Source organism: Gallinula chloropus (genome assembly GCF_964237585.1).
Source record: "Gallinula chloropus genome assembly, chromosome: 22".
Classification (NCBI taxonomy): domain Eukaryota; kingdom Metazoa; phylum Chordata; class Aves; order Gruiformes; family Rallidae; genus Gallinula; species Gallinula chloropus.
Genome location: NC_140107.1, coordinates 3,634,885 through 3,653,201, shown reverse-complemented (window position 1 = coordinate 3,653,201; position 18,317 = coordinate 3,634,885). Strand labels below are relative to the sequence as shown.

Here is an 18,317-nt window from a genome sequence, read left to right as displayed (position 1 = left end):
TCACAGAGCTCCAACCCCCCTGCCACAGGCAGGGCCACCAACCTCCAGGCCTGGAGCTACACAAGGTTGCCCAGGGCCCCATCCATATTTATCTAGCAGGTTCTTCCTAGCAGGAGAAATAAGGCAAGGAAGCTCTATTCCTGGATTTATACAGAAACTAGGAACTGTATTCACTCTTCTAAAGAGCTAGTTAATGTATAAAGCACCAAAATACCTTGGTTTTATTAGGGAAGGACGTTTCACTTGACATCACTCAGACCAGCACATGGGAGGAAGGGAAACGATGGTGAGTGGAGATCCCCAGGCAGCTCCCAGCACCCCTCTGCATCCCATGCCCTGTCAGAAAGCACCACCTCCTCCCTCTCCTGCAGAGAGCCCTTGGGTAACACAACAAGCTGGTCATGTTCATTGTCTGGAGCAGGTGGAAATGGAAGAGAATTAATCAAACCTTGTTGCTGAGACACACTGCAGGCAGCAGAACCAATCCTTCTGGAGAGACCTCCCCAGTGCCCAGGACACAGAGCAGCACAAGGAACAGCACTGGTCTGAAGATGAGGACACAAGACAGCAAGCCCAAGTGAGAGGAGATGACTAACACTGTGAGGAGGAAGAGGAGCAGGGGTGCAGCTACCCACAGGGCCCAAGTATGGGGATGGCCCAAGTATGGGGATGACCCTCAGGATGAGCAGGCAGGGTCTGTGGAAAGGTCTCCTGGACTCTGCCAGGCACACACCAATCTGCCACATGCTCCATATTTAACACCTTTACACAGTTGAGAATGTCATAAGAACTTACAGTACACCAAGGAATGGTTTTAAAAGCCCAAACTCCTCAATTTGAGCTCACCCTGTGGCTTGGAGATGTTACACCCCTGAGAAGGGCCTGAGCCCTCCAGCCCCATCCACGTTCCCCAGAGGTAGAGCCACAAGCTCAGTCTGCAGCACCCCAGGGAAAGACACCCTCTGCCAGTCCTCCTGGGTGCCACGCTGCAGGACTGTCACCTCAAATCTCAAGTCAGAGCAGGCTTTGGGATGCCAGCAGATGCTCCCAGGGAAAGTGGAGATGCTGGAAAGCAGCAGCTGTGAGCAGCCAGCACTCAAACACCCCCCCTGCAACTGTCTCTCTGAAAAACACCAAGGGAAAGGATGGTAACTTGGGTAAAAATTTATTTTACATACAGACCATTGCAACTTAACTAGGAATCAGGAGAAGTTATTTTTCCTTTACAGAAAGCGACCAGCTGGTCTGAGATTAACAGAAATCTAAGTCTGAGAGCTGGGGATTGAGTTTGGAAATCAGATTTTGGGGGAAGGGTCCTTCCAAGCACTGCTCAGTTCAGCAAGGAGCTGCAGGACTTGAACCACAGGTCAACTGCACTGCACAGTGCTGGAAACAGAGTCCCAGAGTCAGCTCAGGCCTTCCCAAAGCTGAACTTGCTGAGGAGGAGGATGCCTGGAAAGGCACAGATGCATTTCCAGTACTTTGTACAGCTCTCAAACTAGAAATGGAAGTGGTGAAACAGCACAACCTCTGTGAAGTACAAAACATCAAGTTACAGGGCAGCAAACAGGACAGCAATAATGGTGGGGACCCTCCTAAGCCAAGTGTTCTACGTGTAGCGGGTTCCTGGCTGAGTTCACACCTATAGCCCTAGTTCAGATGGACAGAGTACAAAAAATACTTTGACCAATAATTAATTGTACAGGAAACAAACTGTCTACTAAAAAGCAATTCTTACTCTAGGTGCCAATGAGTCCTTAAAAGCAGGGAGGGGGCTGAGGATCTGCACTTGGGCAGTGTGGCCAGGATCATTCCCTCTGCTCCATTTTTACTTTGGGAGGTCTCAGGAAGGTCCTGTTTTTCTTTTCTTTCTTCCCCTTTGTATTTGCCTGGAAATTCCTCCAGCTGTCCACCCGGCCATCCCGACTTTCCTGGGAACAACAAGAGAGGAAATGGAGAGATGAGAAGTGCAAGAGCCTGAGAACAGGCAGTAAATACCCAGTTTCAAGAGATGAAGAGCAATTTCCCCCTTACCCAGCATGTAACACCCTGGCAGCCAAGACATACAAACACCACTAAGAGCCAGAGCAACAAGACACAGCAGAGTGGAACGAGTGAGCTTACAAACACCAGTATAAGCACCATGCTGGTTTCTTGTTCTGGGCTGGATGTGCAGTCCTGACTGGAGTCTACAGGATCCTATTATGTGCAAAGAAACCCCATCTCACTTTCAAAAGCCAGCTGGACATTGTCCTGCTTAAGCACAGGGATGGACCAGGTGGACCCCAGAGGTCCCTTCCAACCTCAAGCATTCTGTGATCACACTTTTGCTAGGGATAAGGCTGTGCAGAAACTTCTGTTCTAACCTTGTTTTTCACAGCTGGTTGATGGAAGCCATCCTGGAATTACCACAAAAGGGAATTTTGAGGGTGGGGTGGGAGAAAGTAGATGTTCCAACCTGTTCCTTCTAAAAATCTATCAAGATGTAATTCAGCTCTGAAGGCATGGATTGGAATCACTAGGAGTAGGAAAGCCCAGAAGAGCAGTGCAGAGGTACAGCATGAGCACCTTAACAGGTTTAAATCCCTTTAAAGGGATTTTTGTGTTGTGTTGCTTTGGGATGTTTTTGAAACTGAGACAGAGCCACAACTGCAGAATAGCAAGTTAAGGGTTTTTTCCCCTTATGGTTTAAATACAATTTGAACCAGCAACACACCTACTCCTCTTGGATATATTTTGAAGGCAGCCACTGGACTGGCACACACAGAAGCAGACAAGACTTCAGGTATTATTTGGTCTCCAACCACCCTCTCTCAGTGATGCTGGCCAGCAGAAATGAGCTGCTCACTCTTGTGTATCCAGGTGACTCATTTCTGGCACTAAGACCCAGCTCACAGGGATTCAACAGGCACAAGCAAAGCTGGACAAGACACCAGCCAGCTCAGAGGTTCTCCTGGTGTTGCTGAGGTTACACAGGTCCCTCAGAGCTGCAGTATCACCAGTCCCCCAGCTCCTGCTTCGCCCATTGTTATCTGCTGGTGATCCCTGCTGACATCTCCCCCCTGCTGTGCTCTAGCCCATCCTCACAGCAGTGACACCCCAGTTCAGGGGCCACCCTGGCATGAGAACACAGAACTTCTGCCAGCAGCATGGCCAGTAACACCCCAGCATGGCCAGTAACACCCCAGCATATTGCTCCAGCACTACATGACAAAACCCACAGCAGACTCCACACAGCAGCATCGCACAAGTTTTCCAGAACATCCAGCCTCTTGTATCCATATTCCAGAGCACGTGGACACAGATTCTTCCCTGCTGAGTCTCCAGAAACATCCCAGCTGTCTGCCTTCCACAGGGTGCCAATCTAACTCATACACTTTGTCCCAGGTACCCTCTCTTTTCAGAAGTCCTCTTGAACATGGGCTAGGACCCAGTTTGGGATTAAATGAACAACCTAGCTCATCTTCTCATGAGGTCCTGCACACCATTACTGGTTTCTTTCCTGCCCACCTTCCCCCACCTCACAAAGCTGCACCTCTGGTGTGTAACAAGAGAAGAGTTACAGGCTAGATCAGATCAGATGTTTTGGTGGGCTGTAGGTCTGACCCCTCAAACAGCAGCACAAAAGCAGTGTTACTTCTGACACACCCAAACCCCAAATACAGTGTGGAAAGAGAAGTGACTGTCACTTGGGTCTCTGATATTCACAGGAGATACAGACTCTGCAGGTGTTAGTACCAGACAGAAGTACCACACACCAGTGGCTGAACAGCTGCCAGATTCTTTGTGGTCACTGGCACCCTGGGCTAGACAGCAATTCAGATTCCTAATGAGAGACAACAAAAAAACACTGTCAAAGCTGAAAAATACCCTACATTAGTGTACCAGACCTGTTTGTGGGGAGGCAACACCAAAGCCCTACCAATGGGCTCTGCTCCCCACACTAGGGCAAAACCCAGGCTTGTGAAGGATTTCCTGAGTGTCTGCTAAAATGATCTGCTAGCACCTGCAGACAAAAAGTCTCTCTTCTCTTTAGGAAAGTCCCTGCAGTGTGGCCCAGAATTGCCTGTAAGTCAGACTGTTCATTACCTCAAAGTTCTTCTGCCATTCTCGTTCACGTTTTGCCTTCTCTTGTGCCTCAATTTCCTCTTCCCTCTGCCTCTTCCTGGAAGGGAAGCCACAAAGAAGTTATGAAACCAAAGGCATCTCCTTTAAAGAAACACAGTTGTAGTTTCAAAACACTTTGGGAAAGCTCTTCTGATTTCTTGGCAGATTAAAGAGCTTGTCAGAAGAGATGAACATGCACACCTCAGACAGCACAGCAAAGAGAATCCTTATTTCAAACCCAGAAGAGCAGTGAGCAGAGATCACACAGAATCACAGGGGTTGGGAGGGACCTCCAGAGATCATTGAGTCCAACCCCCTGCCAAAGCAGGGTCCCTAGAAATCCACAGTCCACGGGTTCAGGATGTCAGTGGGGTTAATACTCCACTGCTGACTTAGGAGCTCCTGTGTTTTATGGCTGATGACCCAAAATGCTCATCATCACTCACCCACGTAAGACAAGGTCTCTCAATCTGCACAGATGAACAACCCATGGGCAGAGCCCCTCACAACAGACCCACTGCTCTGAGGGAGACAGGCTCTCTGAGGGAGAGATGGTCAGACACTACTGACAGCATACTTGATCAGTGAGTCAGCTTCTCATGCTTGGCAAAACAAGCCAGACTCCTTTGTAACTCTAGCAACAAGTCTCTGACTGAAACTGCTGAGTACAACTTCTGAGAAGTTAACAAACACTTGAGCACCCAAAGTAAGACTTCCCCCCTAAAGTAGCACCCTGCATCCATCCCCACACTGCCCAGTACAGTCACCTTGCTCTGTGAAGTGCACCCACAGCGAGCACTCCATCAGCACGTGATCAGACACCTAAAACACCACATGTGCCACAAGGTATTTCTGCCACTTACAATTAAAAATCAATTCTTTGCATGGTAGCAACATACAGAAACGTGTCACCCCTTCACTGTTTCACTGGCCTGCATGTTTGCATGTAGGAGCATATGAATATACTGAATATATGAATGCCTAAGTTACAGGAGGGCAAGTCTGTTTGTATTCTCAAGCACAGAGCTCTACAGCCCACAGGTTGCCTGGAAAGTCAGCTTGTTAACCTAATTCAAGGCCAAGGAGGTTGCAGCAGATGATATCCAGAGATCTGTTCCAACTTAGTCTTCTCTAAGATTCCATGATTTCTTATCTTCTCTGAGGAAGCACAAGGGAAGAGCCTGAATGCACAAGCCAAACGCTGCTCATACCTTTCATGCATTTCTTTAGCTTCTCTTTCTTTCCTTTTAATTTCCAGTTCAGCAAAGAGCTTCATTGTCTGTTTGTATACAGCTTGTTTGAACTGTAAAACACAAATCCACTCTTAACACAATGGCCATTACCACTGAGAACTCTGCTTTACATAAAGGTAAGCACAGGAAGAACATGAAGCACACGTACACCCACATAACCCCATATCCTGTTTGACAGCAGTCAAAGGAGAAGCATAGGAAAAGGTCTAAACCACTGCTGATTAAATTCTGGCCCCAACACCAGGAAGCAACTGAAGAACTACTCATTAGCCTTGTATTAGTTGCCTTTTCATTTGCATTCACAAAGCTGTACCTAAAGGGAACTGTTCATTTCAAGCTCTCTTATTCTTCTATTAAGTCTTGCAATGCTACATCTGACACAGAAACAGCCAAAGTGGTCACTTGGCCCATTTCCCAGCAGATCAGCCTGAGGTGTTGCAAAAGCCTGGCATTGGCTTCTCAGTAGAAGTATCAGTGTACTTAAAACAGGCTTTGGTATTACAGAACAGCAAGGGATTTCTGAAAATCAATGGAAAATACAACAGCTGTGAGGTTACTGAGGTGGTACCAAGAGGAACATATCTCTCTGCAGGACTGATGGTGTCAGCATTGGAGAATCATCTATCGTTCTGCTCAAGCCTCTAGTATCACTTGACTTTTTCACACTAGAAACTAGGTAAGAACTAAGTTATGCCATGGCTTTTTTAATAGAGTGGTTTGTTGCAGAACAGCACATCTATCCTCAAGCCCTTCCTGTATGAAAGAAACAGCCAAACAGCTCTTACTACAAACTGTCCCTGGGAGCAGGTTTTAGACAGGCTGCAGAGGGTTCTACAGGTGCCTCTGCTGGCAGCAGGAGCACCACACTTCCAGTGTTCTGAGTACAAGAAATGCAATTAAACAAAGACTGCAGGATGTGCAAGCAATGGAGACCTGCTCCAAGACAAGAATGGGGCATTCTCATCTAAACAAGCTCATGCTGTGTCTACTCTTTACACTACCTTCTAAAATACACAGGGTATTAGACAATACATGGTACTCTACAATGGCTTATCAAAGTTTGTTCTTCTGGAAGTGCAAGGATTTACAAGACTCTAACAAGTCTAACAAACACTTCTGTACTGGTTTGACTCTGAATTCCTTGAGACACATTTTGTATTTCCCAGTTTCTCTGAACAGTAAATGACTTACAACTTCAGGATCATCCTCTTCTACAATGGGAGGTTTTCCATCCTTCTTCAACTGCTTCTTTTTTTCTTTCACCTAATGATTAAGAACAGTAAGAGCTAAAAGTGTTTTATAGGGTTTACATAATTGTACCCAAGTAGTTCTGTATTCCTACTCCACTATGTGGCAAGAACTCTGGATGACACTAAGTTCTTCATTTGGATTGGTGTTTCAGTTTAGAGCAAAACCTCTTGGCTCTACATCCAGATAAACACACACAAGATCACTATCATACAAACTGCTGCAATTATCAATACTGCCTTACACACTGTTCATTCATCACAATCCCACTGCTGGGGTTTTTTTGTTTATTTGAAGATATATTCTTATCAACACACACCATCCAAACGAGCAGAAGTTTATTGTGCTTTGTAATACTCAAAAGACTAACAACAGGAAGCAGGACATAAAGTGCTCCCTGGTTTAGAGCACCTGAGTTCTCTCCTATCATCTGCTTTCTCAAGCTGCTTGTGTTTTAGTCCACCCACATCACTCAACTAACTTCTTGGCCAATGCAATCCAAGCTCCTTATCTTATAGGTCATTTCCCCCCCAAAACTTCCCAGTCTCCTGCTGTCATCACCTGTCTTCTTCTATCTACACACATCTGAACTGCATCACTTATCCACAGACTCAGAAAAAAATATTTAGGTCAGATCACGTGGTCTGACCTAATTATTCCAAGTACTGAATTTCAGTGAATTATCTTGCACTGAGCACTCTGGGACAAAGCACCCAGAGGCCACCTTCCCAGCTGTGTGACAAGGTCTGCTCAGCTCACCTTCTGACAACTTCAACGTGCAGCAGTGTAAATCACAACCATAAGCAGTAAATCATGAACCACTCATTACTGCTCCCCTGCCCCTGGATGTTCCTCTGGAATACTCACAGTGTGTTCCACGTATTCTTTTCCTGCCTGTATCACATCCAAGGCCCTCTTCTTTTGCTCCTGATCTAGCAGCAACTTGTATGCTTTATCTACAGCTAAGAAAAAGCATCAGCATTAATAGCATCAGTAGTCACATTCACAAGGCATCACAAGGCTCCTACCTGTTGACCCCACTTTTCTGCCTTCTAGAATTTGGGGGTGGGTGGTTGGCTGGGGTTTGTTTGGTTTGTTGGGGGCTTTTTTTAATCCTTCTAAATAAGGATATCAAGATTAGTCAAATGAAATTTAGGTACAGTAGTGTCAGAGACCTTTTGGAGGTGGCAGTGAAACTGTGGGTCCTCATCAGTCCCACTGGTGATTTAGCTACAGGCACCCTAAGCCTGGGGGGCACAACGCCTCGGTGTAAGGCTGAGCACACATCCCCTCCGTGGCATGAGCTCTGTCCTGTGACCTCTGAGAAACACCGAGCTCAGAATTTAAACAGCTTCTCTTGACCGACCTCAGCCCCCCCAGGGACTCGTGTGTCCCAGCGGCAAAGTGACGATGCGACTGCTGCCACCTAGTGCCGTTCCCTGCTGAAACCCGCCCCAGGCAGCAGCTGCTCCCTCCCCTGAAGCCCCTCTACAGCAATTCTGCCCATCAGCGGGGCCTCCACCCACCATCAACTCTGAAACCAGCCCCACAGAAATAGCAGCCAGCCCAGAAAGAGGGGGGGAGCGTTACCTTCAAAGGCCTTCTGGGCTCGGTCTGCATCGTCTTGGTTTTTGTCTGGATGCACCAGTATTGACAACTGTAAGACAAAGCATCTTGCTATTATAATTTGTTAATTACAAGGATAAATATGGAAGAAAACCTCAGATATTTTTGTGAGAGGAAGGATCCCTTCTGTCTCAGATAGAAGGAATCACAGGGGAACATGTTCCTTTCCCTATGGACAAATCAGCTGACAACATGTAGAAGTAGAAGCTTATAAATCAAATACAGCCCCTGTAATCAACACAGGCTGAGAGAAGGTGCAGTGAGGGTCTGCAGAACAATATAAACAATCTTCAGCTGCAGAGTCTGGGGCTGATGTGAACCCCTTGGGCATCCAAGTTTTCTATCCTTGAGCTTAAGAAGAAACCAACCTATAAAGGTTTGTTTCTCACCCTCAACCAAAGCTTGCCATGTATTCAACATCTCCCAAGAAGTTCTCCAGTATCCCTAATGTTGTTCAATTATCAAACTATTTAAAAAAATGTGGGCTTTCTCCTTTACTCAGAGTTAATAAAACTCCTTCCTGTACTCTCTATCCAGCACAGACAGGACAGTGACCACTACTACTTTCAGGACAACCTTAAATGGGTTGAGGAGCACACATCCTCCACCTGCCTCTTCCAGAGAAAGAGCAAGTTCTTTCAAACTTTCTCCATGTGGCTTTTTTTTTCCTCTTTCCCAGACCTCTTATTTTTGTTGTTGCTCTATGAATGTCTTGTTTATCTGCATCTTTTGTAGTATACCTTTCAAAACCAGTCAGAATGTGGCAACTGAAATTGCATCAGTGCTGAAGAATGCAAAAGAATTGCTTCCTGATCTCTACAGATAGCACATCCCAGCTGCCAGGAAAAGGGTTTGCCTTCTGGTCCTGAACAGCAGCATGCTGCTGATTGACTCTGTGATTTGCTACAGGCAATGTCTCCTCCTTTCTGTTGGCAGTTCCACATCATGTATTTGGGCATTTGATTTCTTCCATACACCACACACGTGTTCCATGGCATCACATCAGGCTCAGAACCTTTCTCTGGAGTGTTCTACTGGCCTGGAGCTGTGCCAGTGGCAGTTCATTGATTTGCACAACTGGGAAGCTAATAACAGGTTAAAAGATTATCCTCCTGCTTCCCACATCATGGCTTGGCAGGCATGTTCCTGTCAGCCAGCTCCCTGTCTGAAGGCAGCTCTTGATGTTCATACCACCAATTCAGGTGGGAAACCACAGCAGGAACTGACTAACCCCAAATTTCTCCTGCAGATCTGCCAACAGAGCAAGTCTGGGATGTTTCCTGCGCTGCACAAGAGCAATGCAGACAGGCCAGTGAGCAGGGCCACTGCTGCTCCAGGTAACCAGCCACCAAAACTGACCACTGAAACACCAGAAACCACAGAGAAAATATACTTCTGAGAGAAATCTTTCCTCAGTTCTTCATTTCAGACAAATTTTGCCCTTCTCTTCATTCACAAAGCTGATTAGACACATTAGGGTGTATCAGTTTGCAACAGCCCCATCACAGACTTCCCAGGCAAAGCAGCATACCATGCATGGACCAGGGACACTTCTGCAGCTCTCCTCTCGTTGACACAAAGAGTGTTCTATGCCTTTCTTCCCAAAACAGCTACTCCTCTACCCAGATACAGCTTTACCACCACTGTTCTTGTTCCCAAGCACAGCTGCACCATCTCTACAGAGCTTCTGGTTTCCTTCCAGAGGCTTCAAGTGCAAAAGCCAAATACCTGCCGGAATCTTTTCTTTATCTCTTCATCTGTGGCTTCAGGATCCATCTGCAGTACCTAAAAGAGACCATAAGAGCACAGCATGGTTGATCTCACTCCCTGTGTTCCAGACTCCTGGTGGCAAACACTGACATACAGACACACCTCCCATGAGGAAGCTGCTTCAGGACATTAGTTTTCAGCCAGTAAACCTGAAACATTTTAAGAGGCACCAAGTTTGGGAGTTTCTACTGTTAACAATTCCTCTATGGCAGCATCCTGTCCATAGTCATGTCTCATATGGACAGCTGCCACCCCTAAAGAGCCACAAGTGGTCTAAACCTCCAACCAGTCCTGTAGCAATGCTTACTCTGGCAGAAACAGAAGCCCATGGTGGCTTTGGGACACTGTCAGATCATTCCTAATGGAGAACTCTGGGGCAGGAAACATGTTAGCTTGTAAGAACTTACTCATTTTATCATTTTGCAAGAACACAGGAGAGTTTTACTGTTTGGTTTACACTATGAGCCCACCTGTCTTCTGGTCTTTAGGAATGTGGCAGAGTTTGGGAGCTGTTTTGTGAATTTACTCCACAGAAGTCCTAAGCAACAAGTGAGCCTACTCAATGCAGACACACCTGGTCTGACACTAAGGACCTGTGAATAAAACCCATTCTCTCACAGGAAAGCCACAGTCTCCTTCTAAATGGCTTCCTTCATTGACTCTCCAAGTCAAGTACTAAGACACGAAGAGAGGCTGAGGGAGCTGGGCTGGTTCAGCCTGGAGAAGAGAAGGCTGCGGGGGGACCTCACTGCAGCCTTCCAGCCCCTGAAGGGAGCAGAGGAACAGGAGGGGAATCAGCTTGTTAAAGGGTGGATAATGGCAGGACAAGGGGGATGGAGTGAAGCTGAAGGAGGGAAGGGTGAGAGGAGATACTGGGGGGAAGTTCTTTCCAGAGAGAGTGGTGAGGGGCTGGAACAGGCTGCCCAGAGAGGGGGTGGGTGCCCCATCCCTGGGGGTGTTCAAGGCCAGGTTGGATGGGGCCCTGGGCAGCCTTGTGTAGCTCCAGGCCTGGAGGTTGGTGTCCCTGCCTGTGGCAGGGGGTTGGAGCTCTGTGATCCTTGGGGTCCCTTCCAACCCAGACCAGTCTAAGATTCTATCATCTACTGAGAACTGAACACTGTTGAGGTGCATCTGCTGACTAGTGAGGCAGACCAGCTCTAAACTGGGACTACAGTTTAGCACCTGAGACTTTAAAAAGGCAGAGGAAGATGGTTTCAGGAAGGAACACATAGAGGGAAAGCCAGCTCCAGATGAACAGCAGATTGTTTGGTTTACTGCCTCAGCCCTTCACACTTGTGGAGACTTTATAAGCAACTGCAACTGGAACCAAGCTATGCAGTGTGCAAGGGAATTATCTGTTCTCCAATGACTCCTCAAGATTGCTCAGCAGTGTGAGCACCAAGAGTCCTTCCCTCATTCTATGCACTACACAAGTTCAGTGGGATGAACACCCAAGATAAGAGACACAACTAGAAATGCCAAGTTGGACAGAACCTGGCAACCTGCTGCTGTTCCACTCACAGCCAGAAGCAGCCAGCACTCCTCTGTCAGATATCCCAGCCCCACAAGGGAAATGTGAAAAGGATACAGCATGCACCTGCCAGAAAGAAGTGAAAACAGGAGCAAGCACACAGCCACCACTCTCCTGTCTTCTGTAAACCTTCTGCATGGTCATGTATGTCCAGAGAGGTTGTTTTTCCCTTTATGTTTGGTCTTTTCACTAAAATAAATACCCAGTAAATCTGGAAGTTGCTACACCAAGTCAGAAGGGAGGAGAAAACATTCAGACTAACCTCAAAAGGGTTCAAGTTGAAATAGGAAGATCCAGGTCGGGTCAGCCTGTCAATCTGATTTTTTGATGTTAAAACAGAGTCTCGTTTTTCAATCTGCTTTACCTGAAGAACAAGAAAGACCAACATTAACTGGCCATCACAATGCACTTAGGTCTTGTCCCACATGCTGACACCAGTCATTATTGCCCCATCCTACAATCCACCATACCCCTTGCTCATCCCAAGCCTGTAGTTATTGTGCTTGTGCATTAGCAGAGCACATCTCTAAGCCTTTTCTACAGCATGGCAGGACTTGAGCATTGCATTTTAACTGTTAAAAAAGGCTTGGAAGGCACTTCTGCTTGTCTCCTCCTTAGCCTGCTCAACAGCTGAGGCTTCTGCCCTCTTTTTGCTCCTACACCAGCACTGTCATCGTGATTCCTTGGAAACCCCTGTGCTGCTGCTTTCAGCCTGCTGCTGGGGGGATAGGCACTAAGTGCTGACAGGGGTGTGAGCACACAAGCCCACTTCATTCTGACCCCAGGGCATTTACTTCAGTTGCTTTTCACCCTTTCCAGTGCCAAGCCTCTGAAGCATCCACCCACCTGGCGCTGCCCTTCTGCAGGCAGCTCAGCTCTTCACATCCGAGCCGTGCCCCAAGAGACCGGCACAGGCCGAGGGACAGCGCGAGTCCCCAGCACTCCCCCTGCAGAGCCCGTCCCCAAGCAGCCCGCTGGGCTATGCTCAAGGACCGCACAGCCCCCACCGGCCTCATCCGAGGGAACGGGACGGGGGCCGAACGCTCCGCTCCTTCCTCCAGCCGCCAGCGGAGCTTCGCGGAAGGCGGCAGCCACCGCGGGGCCGGCGGCAGCGAGCCCAGCCAGCGGCCGGTCTCCCCGGGCCGACTACGAAGCCGCCGGCACTTACCGCTCACCCACCACCCGCCCACCGCCACCATCGGCTTCACCCGCCCGCCCACCGGCGGCGCAGGGACCCGGCCCGGCCGAGCTCGGGGCCCGGCGGGTTCCCCTCAGGCCGGCCCAGCGGGACGGGCGCCGCGCGGCCCGCCAGGCCTCAGCCCTGGGAGGAGAGGCCGCCGGGCCTCCAGCCGCGGGCAGGCAGGACCCGAGGGTCGGGTCGGGGCCCCCCGCGGCCGCGGCGGCGCCGAGGGGCCGGTACCTCGTTGTAGAAGGTGAGGAACGCCTCCTCGGCGGCGCCGCCCGCCCCGGGCTCCCCCGCCGCCGCCATCGCCAGCACCACGTGACGCCGCGCGTGGGCACGTGACCAGGGCGCGGAGGCCGGCGGGGCGGGTGGCGCCCTCGGCACGTGACCGCCGGGCGCGCCATAGCAACAGGTCCCGCCCTCCCGCCGCCGCTGGGTGCCTCACGGAGAGATCCCGTGGGAAAGGGGCTGCCCGGTTCCCTGCGCTGCCGCCGCCGCCGCGCCCTGGGGAAGCTGCCGCGGACCGGGACAGGGCAGCGCTGGCGTGAGGGCCCGGGCGGCCGCCGCTGACCAGGCCGGGGGGCGGGGGGGTGGCAAGGAAGGCTGCGCATGCGCGGGCCCGCCCCCGCGCGCGCCCCGTCCGAGCGGCGCTCCAAGGGCAGGCGGTGATGGCGGCCGTGGCCGTGGCGGCGGCGCGGGGCGGCCTGCGCGGGGCTCTGCTGGTGCAGCAGCAGCGCTGGAGCTCGGGGTCGGGTGCTGACCAGGTGGGGTGTGCGGGGCTGGGGTTTTACCGTGTGCTGGGGCGGGGGGCGGCGGGCGGCGGGGTCCGGGCCGTCCCCTCCCTCCCTCCCCGCTGACCGCCCGTCTCTCCTCGCAGCTGGGCGAGCTGGGTAAAGGTGCTGGGAAGGGCGGCGGCGGCGGAGGCGCCATTCGCGAAGCCGGCGGTGCCTTCGGGAAGAAGCAGGCGGCCGAGGAGGAGCGGTACTTCAGGTGAGCGGGCTGCGTGCGGCGGGGCCTGCCCGCCTCCCCTCGGCGGGGCCGGGGCAAGCAGACGCCCCCTTCGCCGGGCAGCCGCCTCAAAGGCCCGGTGGGGCTACCCGGGGCTGGGCCTCTGCCGGCCTCCTCCCCGCCCTGGCTGCGGGAAGGGTCGCGGGGGACCCCCGGCCGTGCGGTGCTGCACACTGTGCCGTGCTTCCTTGCAGGGAGAAGGAGAGGGAGCAGCTCGCTGCCTTACGGAAACACCATGAGGAGGAGATCGATCACCACAAGAAAGAGATCGAGCGCCTGCAGAGAGAGATCGAGCGCCATAAGCACAAGATCAAGAAGCTCAAAGATGATGACTAAGCAGGCGCTGCTGCAGGTCGCTTGCCGTGCCTAAAAACATGGGTTGTGGTGTGAAGTGGCACTGAAGACTCTGTGCTTTGGCCGATGTAATCCAAATTCATCCATGCTGTGGTCTGCAACAGTGTCAAATAAACTACTCGGTCTCTCTTCTGCTTGTTATGTATTTAATGGGAGAAAAAAGTCTGCTGTTTGCCTTTAAACTTCCCAGGTGTTCTAAGATAAGGTTATACTCTAGAGTAGGCAGTCCTGTGTAGAGCATCACTGCTTGTTTTAGATCTATTTGAAGGAAGGAACCGTTCCTATTGTGTGTGCTAACTTCACAAGTAAAGCTGCAAGAAAGGTTGGGCAAAGAATGGGGCCTTTGCAGAGACCTGTTCCCGCAGAAGTAACTTTGTCTCAAGAAAACTGTTGCTGTGATACACTGAAAAAGCAGAGTATCTATTAAAAAATACAAGGCTCTTTGGTGTTTAGTGCCATAAACAGAGAAAAGTACTGTTAGAGTGGTTTTGGCTGTCGTGGTGTGGGCTCCTGGAGCAAGGGAGCTGGGACCCTTCTGAATTTTGCATTAATTTACAAGAAAGATTCTTCTTACAGTGTTGTCTACAGTGGCACCATGAATTTTGCATGTTCTTTTCTGGAAAGACTTCAGTTGCCCAAAGGTATTTCTTCTGTCTCTGGTTCTTGCTTTCCTTTAAGTCCCCTTCCAAGGACTTAAGCGTCTCAACCTGAACAAAATGTTATGATTTTAGTATAATAAATCCCTCTTATAACATATGGGTTATGGTGACCTGCTAAAACAGTGTGGCCTTGTGAGATGTGCCCATTGAATGCAAATTGTTTGGCATCACAGCTACAGCAGACTATGAAATAGCTGAAATGAATGTCAGGACAAGTTTATACACTGAAGGCAAACAGGCAGGAGCCTGAATTCAGGGCTTCATGATTTACTCTGTGTCTTTGTGCATTGCTGAAGGGCTTGTGGCCAGTCTGGGGGCTGGTTTTGTGTCCCCCAGACCCGGGGAGAGGCGGCGGGGCAGCTGCCCGGCCATCGTTGGCTGCAGCACTGCCTGGCACTGTGGCGCTGTCCCGAAGCAGAAAGGTCTGGTCTGGGGAGACTCGTCATGATTCCCAGAGCCAGAGTAAGACACAAACAAGGTCAGATGCCATAAAAACAGGAGGTTTAATAGTTACCTCAAAATTCACAGGGATGCAAGAATGACAGAGAGAAAATGGGGAAGGGGAAGGGGAACGGAAAGGGAAAGGAAAGGGAAAGGAAGGAAAAGAGAGACAGGAAGGGGAATGTGAGGAAAGGGAAAGGAAAGGGGAGGAAAGGGAAAGGGGGAGGGAAAGGGAAGGCTCCTCCTTTTCTTTCTTCTCATCTTCCACCTTTTCTTTCTTCTCCTCATCTTCTACCTTCTTGTTCTTCTTCATATCTTCTACATTGTCTTTTGTCTTCTCATCTTCTGCCTCTTCTTCTCAGCTTATAACTATTTGTTCTTCTTCTTTCCTCAATAACTCCTTAGCCAGAGCCCTGGACCCGAGTTTATTTAGCACCAGGTTTTTCTTCTGTGTGAGCCTGTCCTTCCCTCCGTCAGTCACAAGATCATAACTGAACACAACACTGAACTGGGGCTTGGTTTCTTACCCCAGCTGGCCACACAAAGGCCTGGAAGTGGTTGGGAGGGATATTCTTTCCAAAACAGACATTTTCAAAGGTTGGAGGGGCAGCTCGTTCTCTCAGCTATGGGTTTCAATCAGAGAACTTGTGCTTAGGAAGGCAGAAATCTCTTCTGCCCTTCCCACAACGTAGACTGCAGATGGCATTGATTCATTCCAAAGGCATGGACAGGGGTGGGCTGTTGAAGCCTGAGGAGGTTCAAGGAGGGTTTCTTGGTGTTTTGGTCTACTTTTAGGTTTGTTTCTAACTCACTGTGAATTAGTCTCCCAAGACAAGTCCGTTCCATGTGTGTGCACGTGTCTTACTGTGAGCAGCGCCTGTTCCCAGCAACAGCCACTTCTTGTGAAGGGTGAAAGGGCTTCTGGCCCGTAGGTAGCGGCTGCCGGAGGACCAAGTGTTCCCCAGGGCTGTGTGGATTTTTGGTTATGGTTTTGAGGGAAAGAAGGCAGCAGACACACACATTAGCTAAACCCCTTTTTATTCCCGCCCATAAAGGTGCCCAGTTCCCGCTGGCCTCTGCCTCCCTCGGCCATGCTGTCCCCGCTCAGGTTCTCCTCGTGGGACGCAGTTTGTGTCTGGCCACCGTCTTGTGCCGCTTCTTGGGTGGCTGGTTGGCGCCGGGTGGTGCCTGGCGCTTGTCCCGCTTGCCTGATCTGAGTCCCAGGTGGCTTAGGACAGCAGCCGTTGGGAGAGGCAAGCGGGACAAAACCACTCGTGGCTGCTTCTGCAGAGCCTCCTCCACCAGCTGGGCCATGGAGGGTGGGTAGCTCTGGGGAGCAGCCGAGGATGTGGAGAGTGGCCTTTGGAGCAGCAGTTGTTGGGGGCTCAGGCGTTTCAGAACCACCCGTGGCTGTCTCCACAGAGCCTCCTCCACCAGTTGGGCCGTGGAGGGTGCAGAACACAGAGGAGAAGCCGGGGATGTGGCCAGCGGACTCTGCAGGGGCGTCCCCAGAGGACTGTCCTCTGATGACTCCTCAGAAGACGCTGGAGAGCCCTCCTCAGAGGTGTCCAGGGTGTAACTTAGTGGCAGCTTGGTGATGAGGTCTGCCACTACCTCACCCTGCTTCCCCTCTGAGTCCGGCAAGGGGGATGCAGCCACCCCCCAGAAGGGGTCATTGTCCCACAGCATGGCCGCTGCCAGACGGTCTTGGGGGCAGTCGCCCTCCTCCTCGAACTCCAGGAAGTCGGGTGATGTGGTGAAGGAGGAGGGGCTGGCCAGGCATTCGGGGACATCAAGGAGGATGTTTTCTCCATCCACCAGCATCACCGCCGCCGCTTGCTGCAAGATGCAGTCGTCCTCTGCCCTGTAGTCCAGGAGATGGGGAAGGTTTTAGAGGGCTGTGGTCAATTGGGGATTTTGGGATATCAGGGAAGCTGTTATTGCCATCCCCCCATGCTCCTCACGCCTCCCTCTGAGGTTTCACTCCTCTGGGAAGCTGCTCTCTGCCACATACTTGGAGATGTCAAGGAGTTCATCAAGGACTTTGCTGGTCAAGCTGGGAAGAGTGGCGATGCTGCTGGTGGCCTGGCTGTCCTTCAGCTGCCCTCCCGGTGTCTGGTTCTCTGGGGCGTTGGAGTGCACCACATTCCCCCAGGAGTCCTGGAGCTCCATGAGGAACGTGGTGCTGCTGAGGCTGTTGGGGAAAGTAGGGACATCGCGGTCAGTGTCCTCGCCGTCCGGCAGCCCTGCTGGCACTACTGGCTCTTTGGGGCAGCTGCCTCTGCCACGTACTCGGAGGGGCCAGGAAGCTGGTTGCAGAAGCCGACGGAGTCGGGGACGTGGTCACAGGTGGCCTTGTCGTCCCCCAACCCAGAAGGCAGCACGCAGGTCGGGACCTCTGGCAGCACAAGCCGTGTGGGGACGCTCACGCTGGGTACCTCCAAATCTCTTGGCAGCCTGTGAGGGAACCTCTCTGCTGGAGGAAGCAAAGTAGGGTGACGGGGTGAGGCATGGGCAGGCAGAGGCAGCCTGGGGGTTACCTGAGGGGCAGGAGCACCAGGAGGAGCAGGAGCCTGCTGCTGTACCTGCCATGGGGATTGGAGAGACTGATGTTTGGGGCAAAGGGTGTTCTAGGGGCTGCGTCTCCATGGTGACCAGCACCTGCTTCAGCCAATCCCATGATGCTTTGAGTTGCTACCTCACAAACCCTTCCCAGCCCAGTGATTTCCCATCCTGCAGATCATTTCTTGTCCTGAATGATGCTTTCCCATAGAATCATAGAGTCATAGAATGGCATGAGTTGGAAGGGATCCCAAGGATCATCGAGTTCCAACCCCCCTGCCACAGGCAGGGCCACCAACCTCCAGGCCTGGAGCTACTCAAGGCTGCCCAGTGCTGGGGAGGACAGCAGGCCTGCCGGCGGCCCAGCTCTCTGCACCCAAGACGTAGGCCCTGACAATATCCTCGTGTTCCCATAAGACAGGGGAAGTTGCTCATGCTGAGAGGATCTTAATAATCACATTCCCCAAACACAGCGGCCTTGATGACAGGGGTACAGGCTGCCCTAAACCAAGAAGGAGTCGTGGGAAGGTCCTTGGGGGTAACGGAACATGTTAAGAACCAACCATAATAAGATG

General features: G+C 51.1%; 2 protein-coding genes across 2 annotated transcripts; one reads left to right on the top strand and one right to left on the bottom strand.

Moving 5' to 3' along the window:
- Positions 1 to 1,148: 1,148 nt before the first annotated feature.
- On the bottom strand, positions 1,149 to 13,036 carry DNAJC8 (DnaJ heat shock protein family (Hsp40) member C8). Its single transcript, XM_084274175.1, has 9 exons — positions 12,956 to 13,036; positions 11,798 to 11,899; positions 9,963 to 10,019; positions 8,199 to 8,265; positions 7,476 to 7,570; positions 6,552 to 6,623; positions 5,319 to 5,410; positions 4,090 to 4,165; positions 1,149 to 1,931 (listed from the first exon to the last, which is right to left on the bottom strand). Exons 1-9 carry the CDS (start codon positions 13,022 to 13,024, stop codon positions 1,809 to 1,811), a joined length of 753 nt encoding a protein of 250 aa, XP_084130301.1. The 5' UTR covers positions 13,025 to 13,036; the 3' UTR covers positions 1,149 to 1,808.
- Positions 13,037 to 13,186: 150 nt separating this feature from the next.
- ATP5IF1 (ATP synthase inhibitory factor subunit 1) lies at positions 13,187 to 14,214 on the top strand. The gene is made up of 3 exons (XM_084274299.1): positions 13,187 to 13,482; positions 13,596 to 13,708; positions 13,921 to 14,214. Exons 1-3 carry the CDS (start codon positions 13,387 to 13,389, stop codon positions 14,060 to 14,062), a joined length of 351 nt encoding a protein of 116 aa, XP_084130425.1. The 5' UTR covers positions 13,187 to 13,386; the 3' UTR covers positions 14,063 to 14,214.
- Positions 14,215 to 18,317: the final 4,103 nt, after the last annotated feature.